Source organism: Zosterops lateralis (assembly GCF_965231275.1).
Source record: "Zosterops lateralis genome assembly, chromosome: 7".
NCBI classification, from domain to species: domain Eukaryota; kingdom Metazoa; phylum Chordata; class Aves; order Passeriformes; family Zosteropidae; genus Zosterops; species Zosterops lateralis.
In genome coordinates, this window is record NC_139767.1 from 17,453,970 (window position 1) to 17,475,099 (window position 21,130).

At 35.6% G+C, this 21,130-nt stretch overlaps 1 protein-coding gene across 1 annotated transcript in view; it reads left to right on the forward strand.

The window, feature by feature from the left end:
- The window catches only part of OLA1 (Obg like ATPase 1), a 94,378-nt gene that overhangs the window by 54,214 nt on the left and 19,034 nt on the right, over nt 1-21,130 (forward strand). The window contains exons 6-7 of the mRNA XM_083865113.1: nt 1,921-2,001; nt 2,276-2,373. Coding sequence (XP_083721239.1) covers nt 1,921-2,001; nt 2,276-2,373 — 179 coding nt within the window. The remainder of the gene's footprint in view (nt 1-1,920; nt 2,002-2,275; nt 2,374-21,130) is intronic.

Genomic DNA, 21,130 nt, shown 5'->3' on the forward strand with positions numbered 1-21,130 from the left:
AAAGTACTTACTGGTAGAATTGCTTCCCTTATCTTGTTTATACTGATTAATTAAAAAATAGAAAGCACATAGGGTTAAAGATAAGATGGTACCACTGTTTTCTTCTTTATGTGTAATCTTGTTGCATGTCTCTACATAAGCTGTTCTGGCCACTCATCATAGTAACCAGCTGGGCCATTTCACCTGCTGGAGCCATTAAAGAGGACTCTCTCCCCCTAGATTAATCCCCTCCGACATTAGTTTTTTGCTCTGACAACTGGAGCAGGCATTCAGAATTTGCAGGTGGCCAGTGTGACGCACATAATTGCCTACAATTTTAGGCAATGAATAAAAATGGTCTACATTACTTGTCAAAGGTTGTATATGCAGTGCCAAGTGAGATCTATGGGAAGCCTTTTAGGGTTTAAAGAACAGTTAATAGCAAAGCTGCACAGTGCTTTTTTAATCATAATGCATTTGTAATATAGCATTTTGATCTTCTCCTTGTAGGAAATGGTGTTATATTAGCCACTTTTAAACATTTATGAGTGAAATTCAGTTATAGGAGAGTAAAAGTGATTATTCTTAGGCAGAACATGTTAGATTTCATTAAAAGTTTTAGCTTGCCCCTTCCTTGTTAAAATCTGTGGGGAGTCCTGTTCCTGGAGTGTTTCAAATCAGGATCTGAAGATTTAGAAGAGCTTTTTCTTTTATTTTTTTTCCTCCACTAAAGCTACTGCAAGACTAGAAAAGACAGTAGTAAATACTGATGTTATTTGTGGTTGTTTATAAATGTACTTCAACTGCATAGCATTAAGTGCAAAAAATGTTGTGTGCTCAACAGTTCACAGAATGTTTCTTGTATTTTAAAGATCTTAATGCTCAGTTGCATCAATTACAACTTTAAAAAATGCATTATTTAAAGCATGATCATAAATTATCTACAACAAAAAATAGGCGACTCTAAAATGTACTACTCCTAGAAGAGCAGAGTTTGACCTTTCAGACCCAAGAGCCTTTTATTAACACCTGCCTGTAAGGAAAACCGTGCCACACGCAGCTTTCGGATTCACGACCACAAAACTGATGAGGAAAGGCTTGAAGGGTTCAGTTTGTGTCACTTGCTGTTTGCCGTTTCCATTTCACAGATGATTAATCTTTCTGTGAAGAAAGGCCAGAGAAACAAAGCACATTGGGCTCTTCCTGCAGTTACTCCTTCTGAATGCACACTAGCTTGCTAACTAAAAGGCCTTTAGATTTCCTGCCGAGAGAGATGTTCTGAAAGTGAATGCAGCTGGTTGGAGGTCACCAGTGCAAGGCTCTTGCCATTGTGTAATGGAGGCTTTGGCAGGTTTCATTTTGGGGGGGGAGGGAGAAGGTGTTGGCAAAAAATTAATGCAGAATAAAAAGGGCTTTGGCCGTTTGAATTAATTTCTTGAGGCTGGATCATCAATAATAGGCTCCATTTCTTTTGCTCACAATTTAAAAAAAAAAATAAATATATTTGCTGTGTTTTGTCCCACCCATTCCCTTTTCTTAATGGCATGTTTATATTGTACGTGGTCTCTCCCGCTGGATGCTGAAATGTTGTGTCTTACTGAGTTTGAAAAGCAATCTAAAATGTACTGATTTTTACATATATTTTACGAGCTCTGCTGATGTTCTTGGTGACAAGAGATGATACTTGAGTATTGTGTATGTAACTTAATGTGGGAGATTTGGATGAGTTTAATAATTCATATTGCTCTTTAGTGACTTAAAGCAGAAATTTCTGTTTTTCTGGGAGAGTAAAAATTTGTTTCTAAAAGGTATTATCTAATTTTTAGTTTGTGTGTATGTTTTGAATCTTAATTCATACATGCCTTGTTTATGGAAGAGAATAGTCTTGATATCCAGCTGAGTTTTTGACTTTGGTTTTTTTTTTTTTTTGATCTTGCATAGGACGTAATGTGCAAAATCAAGACATGGGTAATAGATGAAAAGAAAGCTGTCCGCTTCTATCATGATTGGAATGACAAAGAGGTAGGCTATAAATATTACTCCATGTATTGACTTCTAATTTTGTTACCTGTTACTAGTTCTTTTAAAAGTTGTTGTGTTTTTTTATTTTTTAGATTTCATGTTCATAGTGTATTGAATGTTAAATTTATTAGCTGAATCTATACGTATCTGTGATTCATTTATTACACTTAAATTCTGTAGCCTTCTCAGATGTGCCATGAGGAAAATGATCTAAAACTAATTGGAGTTGGTGTAAACTGTTTTTAAAATTCTACCCTCTGTTTCTCACTTCCAGATTGATGTTTTGAACAAACATTTGTTTTTTACTTCAAAACCAATGATCTACCTGGTTAATCTCTCTGAGAAAGACTACATTAGAAAGAAAAACAAGTGGTGAGTGTGTACAGGTTAAATGTCTAAATTTATATTTCTGTTTCACATTTTTCAATGGTCAGTAATTCCTTGCACATTTAGATCATCAAGGATATTAATTAAAATATCTATATGAACTATCTTGCACTTCTGTTGCTTGTTATGCTCCCATTGACATGCTACTTGAGTACAATGCATATGGTGAAACCTTGGCTGAAACTGCAAAAAAGAATATGCTTTCCATCCTTACGTTTTAACATGAATCCATTAACTTGGAAGAAAATAGATTACATTTAAAAGTACTTATTTAAATAAGCATATGGCTTTAGCATGTTCTATAATGCTGGTTGTCTGAACAACATCTTTTTCATTCCAAAAGAATGAATTGAATGCCAGAAGACTAAAGCTATGTGAGTTGCACTAAGTCTTTCCAACAAAATTGCACATTTTAACGTTACTCTTCTGTTTGCAGTTGGGTTCCTGGCTTTCTTGCCACTTCCTGTGTGTTGCTTGTGGTTTACAGGCCTGTTTTGATGGGCTTTAATGTCATGAATAGCTCAGGTTTTAGTCATGTGTTTCTGACATCAATATTGTGACTCAGGTGTGTGATGGTTACAAAATCCGTCTATCAGACATTCAGTGAACTGGATGAAGATCCAGTCCTAACATGGTAGACATATGGTGGGGATCCACTGTTGAGAAGCACAGCATTTAGCATGTCATTGGAAGCTCTAGATGGCATAAATACTGCTCTGTGGAGGAGGGAACAGTTAGTATATGATGAAGGAAAATCTATAGCAGTGTGTTTAGTTTAAAAAAAACCTGACCAAACAGCAGATCTTTTCTTACAATTCAGAATTTTAAACACTGTACTTGCAAGATGCTTTGAAGATGTATAAATGCATGTTTGTGAACAGATATATGCATGTAACTCATCCAAACAAATCAAAAGTATCTAAAGCAGAATATCTGAATTCTCCTAAAGTACACCCTCTGTTTCTCCCTGTACTTCATTAAGTACTTAGATGCACATGGTTTCAATTTTCCATTAAAAATTCTCATTTCCATATGATATCAAAGAGTGAGAAGGCTTTAAACTGAAAAATAAACATTCATAGACTAGAAGCCAAAACAATAATTAATGTCAGATGGTTAACTCCAATAAATCATTAGAATAAATTCTGTGAAATTACTGCAACTAAAACTGTCCTTTTGATACTCCAAGACATTTTGCATTGGTACTAAAGAACAAAATTTTACATGTTTTAATAACAAACCCTCTCAATCCCAAGCAAGGATTTCAGAATAGACTTGACAAGCAATATAATAATGTAAGCTATTCATATTTGGCCAAATTTTATAAATTTAAATTAATTTTTTCCTCTAAATATTTTTTGGGCATGACAATTTAAATTTTTAAGAAGTGATTCTACCCAAGGAATTATTTAAAATCAGGGTAGTCGTATTTGCTCTGTTATTGTAAGGTGATACTTTTTTGAAAGTAAAAATGCTGTGGTTTCTTAAGGTTTGCTGTAACAGTACAGATGTGGAAGTTTATGTGAAAATGGATGAGTCGGTTTCCCTGTCCAAAAAAGGATCCTCACACCTGTATTTGGATGATTACAGGTAGAGCTCACTGGCTCTAATTGTACAGTAAATACCATTTCCCAGACCCTAATGGTAGCCAGACTACTTAGGCGACGCCAGTCTGTGATTTAGCTGTCGCCAGTCACCCCATGTTTTTTGTGAGACTAGTTGTGATGATGACATAGTTAAACCCAATTGAAAGCAAATCTTTGGATAAATTGCAATTTTTAATTTGTAAAAAATCAGATCTTTGAGTTGAGGAGTCATATAATGAAGCCATTTAACTGTTTCTATTATAATTAATGATTTAGTTCTTAAAAAGTATACCCAGATCTTATGGATGTGAGTGTAATTGTAGCTGAAAGATCAAAGCCTGGGTATCTGAGTGATGTTCCAGAGGAGAATTTACCACATAGCCATTTTCAGTACAGTTTCTGCCTCCTGCTGTTCCTATTTTCCCTCAAGCTAGCCATTGACTACCCCCTGTGCATCCCTGCTCGTAAAAAATGATTGAGGAAGTATTTGTCATGTATTTATGAGTGGGAAACATTGTGTGATAGGGAAAGGCATCTACTAGGACCAGAAAGATTGCTATTTCCTTTCCTTCAGCTACGCTGCCAGTTTTAAATCCTCTGTTTATGCAACATAGCTTTTATATTTAAGAGCAGAATAAATGTTTTCTATGAAGGATGCTAACGGTAGGCTTCTGTCATTTATGTGGTGCAAGCAGATGTAAATGATTAGAATATATTTTACTGTTAGATGCCACTTCGTGATTTTTGTTATTATTTTAGGGGGTAGGTATTCATATTTGAAATACAAGCCACATTTAGTTGTAGTCATTCTTCTCAAAAAAGCTTATTTCTGAGCCTAATTCATAATATTACTGTAACAAAGGTAAGGTTAATGCAGGAAATGCTCAGCCATAAAATGTTTTCATCAGATTTTTGCAACTATAGAGGTGTTTAAAAACAGCAAAGGAGAGGAGAGGCTTTTTGATTTTGGGTGTAGAGGAAAACTAAAATTGTCTTTGTTTTATTGGGTCACTCAGAATTAACAAACATTATAATTGTTAGTTAAAACATACTTATATTTAAGTGCCAATGTGTTATTTTTCAATCCAAGAAAAGAAGAAAACACCGTGAAAGATAGGACTATTGTGTGTTTGAGTAGGTGTATTGACCTTTTGAAAGATGTAAAAACTGGAATGGCTCCAAGCAGTTACTTGCTGGTTTTAACAATGTTGAATTAGTCATTCAGTTGATTTATGATTAAGACCTAGCCCCTGAAGAGAAGCTGACATGGCAGCTGTGTTAGTCGCACTTGTGTTATGATCAGATGACAGTAATCTTGATGTTTATGGGGGGATCCACTGAAACCATTCTTAATACGTACTGCTGTGCTCTAAATGAGTATTTAAACTCTTCTTTTAATAATTCCTATTTTTTTTTTAATCTGGATCTAATACCTTAACCATGGTATACTAGATTTGAGTTTTACCATGAAAATACTCAAAAATAGTAGTAGTAATAATAATAATAATAATCAGTTAAAACTGCATTCTGAGTCCCAGGATGTGACATAAATCCTGGATATCAGATTTATCAGCCCTTGATCTAATTTAAGCTTTACATTTTAGTCTTGCTAAAGAGCGTGCTTCTAGTGGCTCATAGGACAGATTCCAAATATGAACTATATTGAGCTAATTAATGAGTGAATGTAGTGGACCGTGCTTAGCATTGTGTTTGGTTTGGTATTTTTGACTTACTTGCAGCAAGCACCAGAAATACTGTATATGTTAAAGCCACATAACTGATCTTTCGACTCAACTTCTCAGGTCCAATAAAGTGAATTTCATCCTGTGCTAGACTGTAATTCAGAAAGCCAGTTATGTTGCTGAAGACCTCCTAGTATCTCTAGCATTATAACTAAAATGTCCGAGACTTAATTTTGGATTTCTGAACATTTTTTTCTCTAATATAATTCAAACTTGTTGAATATCCAAATGTATATTAACATTATTTACGAGCTTTTTCTCAAAATGTTACAGTAGGCATTCTGTTAAAAATAGGTTGGGGCCTTAGTATTTTGCTCCCGTGTATTTAGAAAAGTGACATATGACAAAATATGTCATAGTAAACAAAATTTTGCCCGTTAATTTTTATAGCATTTTTAGTGTTCTTAAGCTAGAAGAGCTATAATTAGGTCAGATGAAAGGTCCATCTCTTCTGGTGTCATGTTTCTGACAGGCCACTAACAGATGTCCAGGGAAGATTATAGGAACAGATTAAGCAAACAGAGTATGTGCATCCAGCTTCTTGCAATCTGTTATTGTAGAACTGACTAAGCCAGATATGATATACTTGTGGTTAATACTTTTGACTGATTTTTATTTTATAAATTTACCCATTCACCTTTTGAACCCAAGTATACTTTTTGGTATCCCAATATCCTGGAGCAGGACTTCCACAGCTTAACTATGTGCTATATGTAGAAGTATTTCCGTATGCTTGTTTTGGATCTGCCACATCATAATTTCATTTGATGCTCCTTAGATCTTGTATTATGAGAGTGAATAATCTTTTTCTATTCGTCTTTTTCATACTGTTTCAGATGTTCCAAATATTTAAAAGAAAAAAAAAATGGAGGGGGTAGGGAAATCTGACATAAAGAAAGAAATATTGAGAGTCAAGTAAAAGGAACACTCCATACGTTTGAGTATGAATTAATCTGTTTCACTCAGTCTTTCACTTTTAAACTAGTTAGGAAACAAAGTTATAAATGGAGTTATTTATTACCATTTATGGTAATAAATGGAGATTGGAGTTCCTGCTTATATTTCTGCAGGTGTGGATGTTTAGGCAGTTACATTTTATTCCAATAAATGTATTTGACAAATTATTTGAAGGAATTTTTAAATCGTAAGTTGTAATGCCAAGGTGGTGTTGAGATTTTTTTTGACATAGCTGCTTAATGATTTTGAGGTTGTCTCCTATGCTAACAAATGCAGAAAATAATATTTAAAAAAATATATTACAGTTTTTGTTTCTCCCTTACAACTGAAATACTTTAAAAGATTATTAGGAGATGATATATGTTATGTGGGTATAAGTAAAGTTTTGCACACACAAGTTGAAAAGTCAGATATTCAAAGCTAACCGTATCCAGAAGTTAGACATCCTGCTACATCTTTGCTGCCTGAGAGAGAGAATATCTTACAGGTCAGGCTGTCAAAACTAGAGAATTGCATATGTTTTTCATAGAGTACTTACCTAATATAGTAGGGGATAGTGCATGTTGTTTGTTTCATAAAAAGTTATTCTTTATTGTGTCTTATACAAATGAATTAATGAATGCAAATTAATTAGTCATCCGTCAGCCAAATGGCAGTCTTTTTTCTTTCCAGCACCCTATCTTTGACATTGCCAATTGACTTCTCGTAGTCTTCTGTTTTACCGATTCCATTGACTTCATTTGGTTATACTATTTATCCCATATTTTTTGCCCCACCGTTTTCTTAACTGATATGTTCTCCATGGGTCTTTGCCAGATTCCCTCTCCTTTGATTTCATCCCATTCTTGCTGGCTTAGTTCCAGTCCAGTCCTTTGGTCTGGATGATTTCTTTCACCAGACTTCCTGCTTTGCTTCACTTTCGTTTGCCTGCTCCTCTGGAGTCCTCTGTCTGTTTGAATGTGAATGCATATTGTTTATGCAATCTCTTTAAGCATGGAAAGATGGGTCCTACTCTCAGCTTCAGTGTATAACCTCACTCTAGTTGCAAAAGCACCTTCCTGGAGTCTAACGTCACTCCAGTGTTCATCTTTTGCCCAGGTGTGATGGTTTGTCTCTGATAGCAAGTTTTCTCTGTGCCAAATGTCTTGGTTCCTGTATATTAGGGCAGTAAAATTTTTCAAATAAGTTGTTTCTGTATGTTTTAAAAATGGGCAAGTGGTGGTGCTTTTTTCAAAAATTCTTGTCCACCTGATTACAGCATGGTACTACTAAATAGCTAAAGTATTGGTTGCAAAGTCAGGAGATAAAACCTCAGTAATTTACTTAGAATATCGTTGACTCTTGAACTAGTAAAGAGAGGAGTGGTCATAGTAGAGGGAAACATTTTTGATTTTGGGAAGGCCTCTCCTGGGCAAATGAAGCTACCATCACACTATGCTTAGAACTCATCAAAAGCTGCATACTGTAGAGAGCGGGGTGAGCAGGGAAATGAGGGACAGTCTCTCTAGTGTTCTGAGTGAGATGTGTGACAGCCCAGCAGCCCACAGCATCAAAACCAGCACAGCAGCCATGACCCACCAGGCTTCTTGTACTCTGAGAGCATCCGTGTCAGTTACAAGCAACTTCTCCACTTCATTGCTGTGTGTATGATCTGTGTCTTTTAGCTGCATATCATCCAAACCTCCCTTTGAACCGTTCGGCATCACTTCCCATTTTCTCTTCCCTTTCTTCTGTCTCTGTGCAGATGCTCTTCTCAGTGTTCTTAATTTTTTGTTTTGGCCATCATCACTGTAGTTTCTGATCTGTTTATACCCAGTTCTGTGGGTTCAGTTGTAATGTTGAATGACTGCAGATATGGGTGTTTGGATGCCCTACCAGTTTTATACTTGGCTTGTGTAGTCTTATGAATTGCTATCTGCTAACGATGCTTCTTTAAATCTGCCATGGCAGTTGAGGAATCAAGTAATTTGTATGATATTTTATTTAAACTCTTGGACTTTCATAGACAAAATCTAAAGCAGCCCAAAATCTAGTATTAACTTGCAACAAGCAAAAACTTAACTGCTTAAAAAGTTTCCAAACCTGTGCAGGGTAAGAAAGGGCTTCTTTATTTGTGTAAACTGTCTTAACACTTAAGAAGTTTTGTTTTTCCCTGATCGTCATTGGAATTGGGACTTTGAATAAGTATTTTTGTCTCTTTAATAAACACATCCTGCTTAAGATACTAAATACTAAGGGAGAGATTAATGTTGCGCTAGATTACCAAAACAATTAATTACACAACTTAGATTAATTCAGTTTCTAAATAACTGAGGTGATGTTATGAAGTGTTATGGTACCAGCTTTCATATTGAGGACGAGATTCTGGAATTTACAGTATGTCTCAGTCCAGGGTTATTAGTCCTGAGCACCATCAACACAACCTCATCAACGGGTCCTCAGAAATGTTTGGAGGAGAATAGGGTACTAACCACAATATCAGAGCTGTCATTTCACTATTGTATCATTATCTCAGATGGAGATTTCAAATCCTGCTTTTAGTGGTTCATTAGTGAATGTTACTCTTACTTATTTTAGAGCAAAGCAGTTTGACTGTGCATATAAGCCTGTAGATACTCACATTAAAATCTCTTTCACATTTGAAGATCCTGATGAGAAACATCATTAGTAATGGAGAAGTAGAATAGACTTTGTTTCTTTTGGGCTGTTTTGAGTGTTAGAAGCTTCTTCAGTCACCTTCACTGCACTGATTTTTGGCTATAATACTGATGAAGGAATGAGAATAAAGTAAGGTGAAATAGTTTCCTCAATTAAATTTCCCAGGGATTAGGATTATTCTTTGATTGCAAATGAGTGTCTGAATTTTCTTGGAGACTGAGCTTTGTTCTGCTGCATTTTTCCCTTTATTATTGATTTAAAAAAAGACTTCATGATGCAGATTGCAAAGGTCCGGTTACGCTTCTCTCTTTGTAGTTAAAATGCTATCTCCTGATATGCTCTAGTTTATCAAGTTATCTTTTTCTACATGTGAGGGGAATTTTGGCAGAGAAAGAAGTGTAAAGACTCATCTGCATATGCCGTGGTTTCTCCAATGAGCTCATTAATGTCCCATTCATGAGCAGGTCTTATCCTAGAAAGTAGGATTTGGTTTTTCTTTAATAGAGATAGTTTTTGCCCTGTTTTTCTTTACAAATAAACCAGTAGAGATTTTTGCAAGAGATTGTTATTCTTGTTAACAGTTGTTTATCCTTAAGTTACTGAATACTAAGTTACTTATTTCTTCTTCATATTAATTTATTAAGCCCTGTGCCTTTCAGAATGAATGAGCATTGTTAGCCTGTTTGTCAACTAGACGACATAGAAGTTGTGTGTAACCCTTCAAGCAAATAAATTTCTCTTTCAAATCAAGGGGAAAAGAGATACTATGAGATTGTGTCCCAATCATTGGGTCATTGTATCTGACATGGCATTTAAAAACCAGCAGTTGGTTTTGCGAGGGTCTGTTGAGAATCAGAAGACGGAGAGGAAGCTGTTGAATGACTTTGGAGGTGTGGCTGTGGTCTCACCTGGTGTGATGGGAGTAGCTCCTCCTCTGTGTGATGATCTGATACCTCCTTGCTGTCTGTAACTGGTGGGTTTTGAGAGGAAAACCCTTGTGTTAGGCACATCAACAGTTGAAATAACTGGCAGATGAGCTTTGATTTTAGACTTTTTTTCAAGGAAAAAAGCACTTAGGTAATATTATCTTTTGTTAAGAAATAGCAAGAAAATATACTCATATTACTTTGGTATTTTGGATTGGGAACTGCAATCAATATTGCTCTAATACCACCTCTTGAACAATGTCCCAGTTGATAGGTATCTTTCTTTTCATGATGTGTTACTCAGTATTGCAGTGTTTGATTTGCAGACAAGTACCTGTATATCCATCTAAAATTCTGCTTATTGAATTCATTTCTTGAAACATTTCATGGTATCACTTCCTACAGAATTGTGTTAATTTCTTTAAGTTCTCTTGGTTGAAGCTGATTTTATTTCACCTACCATTATTTCTCTCATGCATGGTGTTTGAGATAGCTGTAGGGTCTGGGAAAAATACTCATCTTGAAATTGTTCTTTGTGAATGGTCTGCGGCATCTCCTTCTCTGGGGGAATACATGCTGTAACATTGTTCTGTTTTCTATAAATAGGGGCTACATGAAAACATCAGGCAGTCAAACATTTATTATGAAAGGAAAAATAATATTTGAGGAGGATGATTCTTTTATACAATTGGAAATGTAGGTTCCTGTGGCTTTGGCATCCTTCTTTTAAGTTTCCTTTTTCTAAGTGACTTCTTTGTTTTGCAATTGACAGAGACATTTTTCATTGATGATTATTTTGGAAATCTGATGCATTTTTTAAAAAAATAGTTTTAATTTTATGGTTGTTTACAGCTCATTATTTTGTATTAAGTATATGGAAACATGTTTTCATTTAACTGCTTGTTTTTCTGAAGAAACATATCTTACCTTCTAAAGTTTTGGCATACTATTTTATTTTCACATAGAGAGTTTCTTCTGACGACTAATATAGATGACTAATGTTCAGATGTTGGTAGTCACTAGTCTTACAGTGGATGGAACCATGTGTCCTTGTCTGGAAACCAGGAATAAATGTGTATTCATGTTTCAGTTGGAAAGTTTGTACATTATCTATGTTCAACTGAAGAACTGTCGGATGAGGCATTGGGTATGAATATCTTGTCCTTTATTACCAATTCTTGAGCTTAATTGTTGCTAATTTGGAAAGAAATTAAATAGACTATAAATCCAAATAATGTTTGGGACTTACTGTGCCCTGGTATTAGTTTCTAAAGCCTGAAGAGATGTTTAGAAGATAGTTATTTGGAGGAGACTTAAGTGTATATGCTGGTTTTGTACTTCATTGGGTTTAATCACATTCATTGTATATTGAGTCTTCTTGTTCTCATGTGTTGGCACAGTAGTACATTCCTGAAGCAAAAATGTTTTTAAATCCAAATGGCTTTTATTAAAGAAAAAAAAAAAGAAAATAAAATCTTACACCTAATACGTTGAAAACCTGCGCAACGTTGCCGATCTAAAACATGTGATGGTACTTCCAGCTTATGTTTTATTTCAGAGGCTCATTAAATGCATACCTGTTTTTTATTTAATAAAATCTTTATGTCCCAGGATATTCAGATTAATGAAGTGTGCATGCATGTGCATGTGTGTTCAGTTTCCCATAGGATTTTCAAAAATTATTATTAGTAGTATTATTTAAAAATAACTTTATGGAGGGTAAATGTTTGTATTTGGCTCCCTCTATCTGTCTGTCTCTACTTGTCTTTGTGCAGTAACATTTTTTCATTATTTGATCCATCATATAGATTCGAATCAGCAGATAAGATGTCTACAAGTATTTCATATAGGCATTTGGTAAAATAAATAAATAAATCAAAGTATGGTGAAGAGACATGGAGGTCTAGTAAAAAAATTTAGTTTTCAAGATAAAAAGCAAGGTTAATGTCTTTGTGCTCAGACAGTGACTTGTTGAAGTACATTTCTATTCCATTCAGAGTCTAATTTTCGTACTAGACTTTTCATAAAGACACAGCTATATGGTGAAAGCACAGTAAATAGAAACATGGGTTTAGCTGCCTGTCTTGCAGTAGTGTGTGACATCTAATAGCCATTTGTTTCTGGTCTCTAGTTATGTTAGTACCCTATTGACATAGAAGGAAACTAGAATGTTCTATTACTGATTTCTGACAAACAGAAATTGTTTGATATGCTAAAGCTATTTCTGACAGAAGATAGAAAGTTTTGACAAACATGCATGGCGCAGCAAGTGTCCAATTCTAAAGAGCAAAATAAATGCAAACCACCATTATGGGGAACACAAACAGCCTGAAAGCAAGTTATCAGTAAGCAAATAATTGTTGAACTGTTATGAATGGAATAGGATGTTGAAATAGGGCATGATTGGCTGATGTTACATATGTCCTTGATTACCTTCCTTGTGCTTTTATCCTAATAAGTGACATTCTTTGTATTCCCTTGGATGGCTAGACAGTCTGACACTGAAGAAGAATAAATATTGCATGTGGTACACATTAAGCTGTCATCTAGGACAGCATTTATAAAAAGTAACTAGAAAAATTCATAAGAAATTCTGCAGTGCTACAGTTTCCTGGCTCCAGTCATAATTGTCAAAGTTCTTGACACATTCAGGTCTTCTGAAATGATTTAGGTTTACAGCTACTTGGTGTATGAATAATTATTAAGGATTCATTTTTTCTGATAATGCAGACTGTTAATGTTCTCAAAATGATGCATTTTCATTGAAGACCATGGAGTGATTTAAAAAAAAAAGGAAAGTGTTGTGTATATAGCTAGTTCTCTTGCAGCAGTCAGAACTAGAAGATGTATATGTTTAAAATAAAATTAAGTGATAAAATTAAAGAGCTCATTTTCAAATGCTGTCTTTGAATCTTAGGAATTCCATTATGAGCTCATGTATTGTTACAATTATTGTAATTTGGAAATGGACCTTTTTATGTAAAGTATCAGCATTCTGTTTTTCTTCACTGACTTGAAATTAAGACTCAAAAGCAACATAGCAGGATATCATCATCTCTACAAGGGCAGTGGAGAAAATTCCTTTTGAACTATCTAAGCTGATGAGTTAGTGTTTGAATGGTAATTATTTTACTCTAATTTCAAGAAGAGGGAAGTGTAGGAATTATATTCTTCATAATCTTAAATCCCTGAACTCCTTGTGATGGCTTGTACAGTGACCAAGAAATATTTAATGGCTCATTTGTATTTCCATGTATTTAGCTGTTGCCTAACATAATACCATGATACTTACTGCAGTTTGACACAAAAATTCATGATACATATTTTAGAAGCTTCTGTCACTGACTGTGTCATTGGAACTGTACACTGTATTCATGGTATAATCTGGTTTTGCTTCATATGAAAATGCAGCCTTCTTTGATTATTGTTTAGTTCATGTGATTCAGGGTTTTTTATTATTACTATTTTTTTACTGAGTTAAGCATATCCCATAAAGAAGAAGGGAAAAAAGCCTGTTACCACCTCATCAAGTTACTTGAGGATTAACATAATTTTATAGGTGACATTGTGCTTATTCTCTTATTCCTCTTCCAAGCAGCTGATAACCTACAAGATCTCATTGTGAGTAGCTTGGGAAAATAGACAAAAAAATTGGCTCTTTCATTAAATTTACACTTAATGTTAAATGAAAATCTTTAAAAGAGTTCTTAGGAAAGGGTTGGGGAAAAAAAAAATCTGTATTCATGTGAAGGGATAAAGCTGAAACACCTGTTTAGGTTGAAAAAAGTTTTCTCCAAGTATAACACTACTCAAATGTTACAGGTAACTGTTAACTCTGGGGACCACTACAGAGCGTAAAATATTTGCCCAACTGGTAAATTGAACTGTAAGCCCCACTGTGGGAAATTGCTTTGCTGTGCTCCAAACAGCAGTTATCTTAGTAATTGTACCTGAATTCTTTTGTGGCTAATAGACAGTTGATGTCCTTCTTACCATGACAGAATTAGTTTATTGCAATATTTTAATTGTAAAAATTTCAGGTAAGATGTGTTCATGTAGTTTGAGATGGGCTGAGCATGATTTTTAATTGGTGCTCTGAGAGCAGTGGCGTTTGAGTTGAGAATGTGCATAACCCCGCATTTCACATTCTAAACCGGCGCTCGCAACAAGGAGCTTATCAGAGCAAATTGTCTAGTCCATCCCCTTCCTCACTCAAAACCTAATGACCCTTTATCATCATGGTTTAGATTGCTGGACACAGATGTGAGAAAATACAAGTAATCTACAGGTAACTACAGTAGCTGCACTGATGTTCTCAGAGAACTGACTGCTGGGAAGATAAAAAGCTTCCCACAGAGCCTGTGACTTTCCAGCAGCAAAGCACATCATGAGCTCATACATGAAGTTTTATTTGCTGAAGATTCACAATAAGATGCATTAGGACATTCAGCAGGGTCCCTTCTTAGATGAGCACAAGAATTCAGTGGGGTTGTTAGTTGATGCACTAGTGCATGGCTTCACACTAAAACCAGAAAGTGCAACAATACCAATAACGTTTCTTTTTTAGAACACCACAAGCTACAGCTGTAATGTATTGACGTTAATGTAGTTTGTTCTTGATAGTAAGTCATCTAATGTCATTGGACTTTTGTTATGGAAAGTACTCTGGTGTGAAGCAAATGTTTGTTAGGAAAAAACACTGCTGGCTGTTGAAATACAGTTAGCAGTACATGTGAGATATGAAGAAGTAAAGTAGAAGTAAAGTCTTATGGGAAAAGACTTAATTACCATTTTTTTACTCTGCATTTTTGTTGTAATCATAAAGTAGATCTAACAATCTCTGTTCAGATACTTTGCCAAGGAGTGGGAAGGAAATAAAATCTTCAGATAAATTTCACATACCTTTACACATACCTTTAGGTTAATAAGGTAATGATCTTGTTTACTTTTTTTTTTTTTTTTTTTTTTTTAGTAATTCAAGAAGCAGTTTTTAGTGATTCGGTAAGGTTGAAATATATCTATTGAACCATATGGGAATGATCAGTGTGAATCAGTCTGTCCACACTTTCTTTCTCTTCCAAAGTAACTTAAGTATAAGCAAGTTGCTTACCTAGAAAAAAATTATTATGAATGCTACAATGCTTCCCCCCCCCCCCCCCCCCCCCCCCCTTTTTTTAATCATCTGTACATTTAGAGGTTATGAGGAAAGAGATAACATGGCATGAGAGGTACAGGTCATCTGGAAATGATGATTCACAGAGGGTGGTATTAATTATTAAGCAGGCAGTAAGCGTTACTAGTGGTCATCTTTGCAGAAAATGGTAATCCCTCAAAAGGCCAAAAATGCAAGCCTAAGAAAACACAAATCCCAGAAACATCATATCCCTTCCTCTGGTAGTATGAGCAAGAGGAATTATGTCTGTTTTTTAAGTGAAGTCCTTCTGCCCTGTGCAATCATCCTCAAAGCTTCTGTGGTCTCAGCGAGTTGCTCTGTTGACAGTTGCTGCTGTCGGTGCCAAACCTTTGAGCAAGAGGGCTGCCTGTAAGTCTGTGCCCCTCGAGCTGAGCCCGTGACCAGAACAGCAGTCTCCTTAATTTTCTGTCCTGTTGTTGATCCTCCATGTGAGTGAACTACAAGACACTCTGAAAACTATATAATCTTTGCTCCTCATTCTGTTCTACTTCTTTATGCCTGTTTTCCAGCTTATGCCAAAGGGTAATAAGCAGAACTCCTTATGCCAAAGGGTAATAAGCAGAACTCCTTATTGCAGAGTCTAACAGACATGTTCTAAGAAATTATTTTCTGTGATTACACATATCTTTTGGTTCGCAGTAAAGACATGCAGAAATGTTTTCTCTTGTTCACTAGCAAATAGGACCTATAGGAAAAGAAATATGTATTCCCATGTTCTATTTTGTCTTTTGATTGAGGAAGACAAAAGAAGTAAAGGGCTATACATTCTGAAAGAATGATTCCCCCCTTTTTAAAATTTTTAATTATGATGAAATCCATGTACAAATTGCAGCAAACATTTGATATATCCTTTTATGATATATGCTGTGTTTCATATTCAGTAGTGGCTTTAATTCTCAACTACAGCAGACATACAGAAAAACAGAAAAAACGTTGGCTGCTACAAAGTTTTGTTTGAGCTTTTTAAACTGAGTGATTAGCAGAAATAATGACCCTGTCAGCCTTAATCACATTAAAATGTGGTTAACATCATTTAATTTTTTCCACTTAATATGCGAAAATTTCCAGTAGATTTGCAGTGAAGGCCATTGAAATTCCATTAGAACAAGAATAAAAATTTCAGGCATCATTTATTCAGAGAGGGAATAAAGGTCTCGTCTGAAAACTGCTGAATCTTCCTGTTAGAGAAACTATGAATCATTGCATTGAGCAGTACCTTTAGCTTCTATAGTACTGCATCTGGGTTGCTTCCGAATGAGTGGAATGCATTTTTAGCATGGTGCTTTTCTGAAAATTGCAACATCTAAGTTTTTTTTTCAAATTCAATAAGAGCTTTCTCTGTAAAGGATTATTATGTAATCTAACTGCTGTAGAGCTGGGGAAATGCTTCTGGTTTAGACATCTCATCACTGTGAAGTTCCATACTTTGCATTATTTATATTAAAACATAAAAAAAATATGTTCTCTTTCTGACTGATTCATAATGTGTAGTTGGGCTTTCTTTGTGGTGAAAAGCAAAATTGAGGACATGCACACCTTCAACTAGAATATTGTCATATGGAGTCTTCTGCACTCTTGGCATTTCTTGTTGCAGGCTCCACAGGTTTGTACCAGAAGAACAAATACAATAGTTATGAATGTGCTAGAGAAATTGTCAACTGCATCTTTTTCAGAGAGAAGTTTTTGTTTCAAGGAAAGGTACAGTATTGGTTACTGTTACTATGTTTCAGATTGCTATATTTAGATTCCAAATTTTTCGTCCTTCTTCTGTGTAAAGACAGGATTTCATCTGATAGTTGGAAGCACAAACAGTACAGCTATCTGCTCTGTGCCTTTCTAGACTTTACTTAAGAGCCTATAGTTAATATTTCTTTATAATAGATATTACTGCATCTATCTGGTATATCTTTATTGTCTCTGGTACTTAAACTCTACGGTGGATTGTTTGTTTGTTTTTGTTAGATTGGTATTTTATACCTGATCCTTGTTTATTTCAGTCTATTACATAACAACTTTGTCCACTTTTTAGTGGGAAAAATCATCAGTATGCATTGGATTTGTGCAGAACAAATTTCAAAATGTCAGGTTTTGTGCAATTTATTTTTAAACAAAATTATAAGAAAGTACAGTGGTGGATGATTAATGTAATGCTAAATACTGTGAAATACACAGTGATTAAGGGACTTTTCTTTGAAACAGCTGTTGCTAAATTTAAGAATTGAGCAGACCTAGCAGAAATTTGGAAGTATCTCAAATGTACCTCTCTGTGTTGAAGCATAAAGGAAGCTGAGCAGGAAGTGGATCTGTGACCAGGGCCAGAACTGGTAACCCTGCAAATGAGATAAAATGAAGTAGGAGCATGGGAGTGACCAAAGCAAGGCTAGGAGGGTGGTGTGAAGTCAGTGGAGTGTCAGTTCTATGGGTTACATTTGGGAGCATCTTGCTAAAGAGCAGTTGGGCCAGGATGGAAAGCTTTGAAGACTGGAGAATAACACTGCGAAAAGAAAGCAGAGTGAGCAACAGAATATGAAGAACTGTTGGATGGGAAAGTGGCAGTATTTTAGGGAAAAGGATCAAAAGAGACTGTACTTGGTAGATTTTTCTCCTTGGAATCCATGGCATGACATGCAGAGGTACTATGTCTTTTTGCTTCTGTGCTCTTAGCAAGTACCTGTGACACCTTGCAGCAGAACAGCTTCTAGTCTGTTGGGGGGGGGGGGGGGGGGGGCGCAGATGCTCACTGTAGTTCCATTAGCTCAAAGACAGGTTTGTGTAATGGGTATTTAATGAGTACATTCAGTTTAGAATTCAGCATGTTTATTGGTTGCTTTTTTGTAAATTGGAAATTATATGCTGCTATATTAAGTGTCTTAATGCTGTAATGGGGTACCTTTCAAAGTCAGGAAATGTCACAATGAAGGTTGCCAGTGCACTTCAGAATCAGTGTCCTGCCCCAAAGGGTTGTCTGCTTAGGGATGTACCTTTCCTTTATGGCCAACCCTACTCCATGAAGAGGACAAGCTTGCTCTTGAGGATGTAGTAGGGTTGGGTAGGTAGGAGACTCCTGACAGAATTCCCTTTTTCTGGAGCAAAACTCGATACTAATGTGGGGCTGTAGAAGGAAGGCACGTGCCTGGAGATTTGGTGATGAGAGACTGGATTTTACTTTTGTCTCTTTTAGATCTCTGTTTGTGATATCAAGTAGGAAAAACTAATTTACAGTTTTTGCACACTTCAAAATTACACTGGTCTTAATTTTTTTTTTATTTGAGTGGTTAGTCTAATGAAGTCCAGTGCTACTATTAGTGCTATTTTAACAATTGTACCTTATCCAGATTTTTAGATGAATTACTGCCAAGCTATGATACAAGTACCGTAGCCACCTTTTCTGCTCTACCTATGCTGTGAGTGGTACTGATAAATAGGTATGGTTATAATGGGCTACTTCTGACTTTATGTACATTTTATTGGAAGAGCAGACCTCATGAAGTCTGGTTGTCCAGGAGTTTTGAGTCTTGTTTCCTTAGGACAGTGATTCCGAATTGTTGCTCCTTCTTTAAAAAGCAGTGACATCAGGCACTGAATACAGGTAGCATCAGTCTGACAGTCCTACTGCTGCTGGTCAGCTGGCCAGCACTAGCCAAGTCAAGTATGTGGGGGTTGAGTTCTTTCTGCCTTCTTCCCAGTGAAGGCATTGGTTCCTACGAAAGGTGTAGGAACTTGATTCGTATGAAATTGAGACCTCTTTGTCTTTCTGTGCATTTCTGCATAGCATTTAAGTACTTCTGAATTCACAAAGTGTAGTGCTTCCTTGTAACTATATGGTAATCCCTAAATTACTGTAATCCCTCCTTTGCATTCAGTATAGAACCAGTTATTGTTGGTAGCGACACAGTGTAATGACTTCCATAAATTAATTAAGGTGGTGATTTGTTGTGGGTTTGTTTTGTTTTGCTTTGTTTTTAACGGCAGCTGATTGTTCTGCACTCTAGTACTGGGAGGCAGTTCACAGAACCTTGCTGCTGCCTTGGGTTGAAAATGTTCTGCTAATTTCTAGCTTATTTTTTTCAGTGCCCGACTTATTTCATTGGTGGTTCAGGCAGCTTTCTCCTGTAGACTAAATAGTATCTTATCTAATTGGTATTTATCTCCTGTACTTATTTAAAGCAGGCAGTATCGATTTTCTCTCTCCCTGTCATTTACTTGAGGTTCCCATCTCTCTAATAATCTTAGACATGTTCTGAATTTAGCTGACCACAGCTGCACATAGTGCTCCATATGCTTTCAGAAATACCTGATATACAGATGTAAAGCATCCTGTTAAGCAAAGGGAAGCATTTCCAGCAGGATCTGTAGATGATATTTGCCTTTTCCCTGTTGCATTGTCCTGATGGCTTAGAATTGCTTTGAAGAACACTAACCTAGTGTGATCTCCCTTCCATGTCACTTTCAGTTGATGATGATGATGACTTTCCTTGAGGAAAATGTCTCCTGCTCCTGTATTGAACATAAAATTTGCATGCAACTAATGTTTGTGTCAAGGTCATTAATGTATTTAACACAATCAGTCCTAAGTTTGATCCTGGTGAAGTTTGATTTAGTACTCTAAAAGACTAATTTGTTCTCCTGTTACCCTGTCCAGTGCGTTGCTCAGTCCTCAGTCTGTACAAATCCACTTTCTCTTTTTCTCCAGCTGAATGAGTAGTTTTACATACAGCACACTATGTAATACTTTATAGATGTATTTTTCCTGCACAGAAAATCATATGTCATATCAATGAGAGAATAAATTTATCAGGACATGCTTTATTTTTTCCCTTAAACCAAATTACTTGTGTTTACCCAAGGTTATTTTCTGTCATCATTTCTTCTTTGATGGTGTCATTACTCAACCAAACTAAGACTAAAATTGCATTGTGTATGTTGATTAAGTGACTCTTTGGTGGAGAAATGCATAGACTATAATGTCCCAGGATAACTGCCCAGTATGATTTTTTAGTATTTTTCTTTTGACTAGGTCTACTTATAACCATCTGTTACTTACTACAACAGGGCTCTTCCCTGTTGAGCAGGTCTTTTCCAAACTTAAATTCTATGCTGCTTCTAAAACAGAAGAAAACACATGAGCATTAAAATAAGAACAGGGATTTTCATTGAAAATGTCATTGAAGTGTTCATTGTTACTGAAACATTTCTCAAACCCTATGTGCTAGAAGAGTGTAGGTGATTGCTTGAAGCAAATAAACAACATTTCTAATGATAAGAAAGCATCTGAATGAAAGTTGAATAATTCACAATATCAGTCGTGCTGTGGAAGTATGTATTATTTTAGTCATCACTCACATAATTGCATGAAGTGTTTTCAACTGCTGTTTTGGATAGCAAGAATGAATATACAGAAAGTAGAAGTCATTTTATTGAGGCTGCTAGAAGTCTAGATTTTTTTTTTTTTTTTTTACTTGGGAGATGATTAATGTTTTACATTTTTAACTGCATATTTATGTCATAGTTTTTCTTTTCAGTGTAACTGTATATCAGATCACATTCCTTATAGTATATCCCATGCATGTTTGAACTACTTTGAAAAAGTGAAATGATGTGATGTTTAGCTACAAAGAAACGTCAAAAACAATGCATTTATATGATATGAAAGATTTGCAAGCACAAGCTAGCAATTGA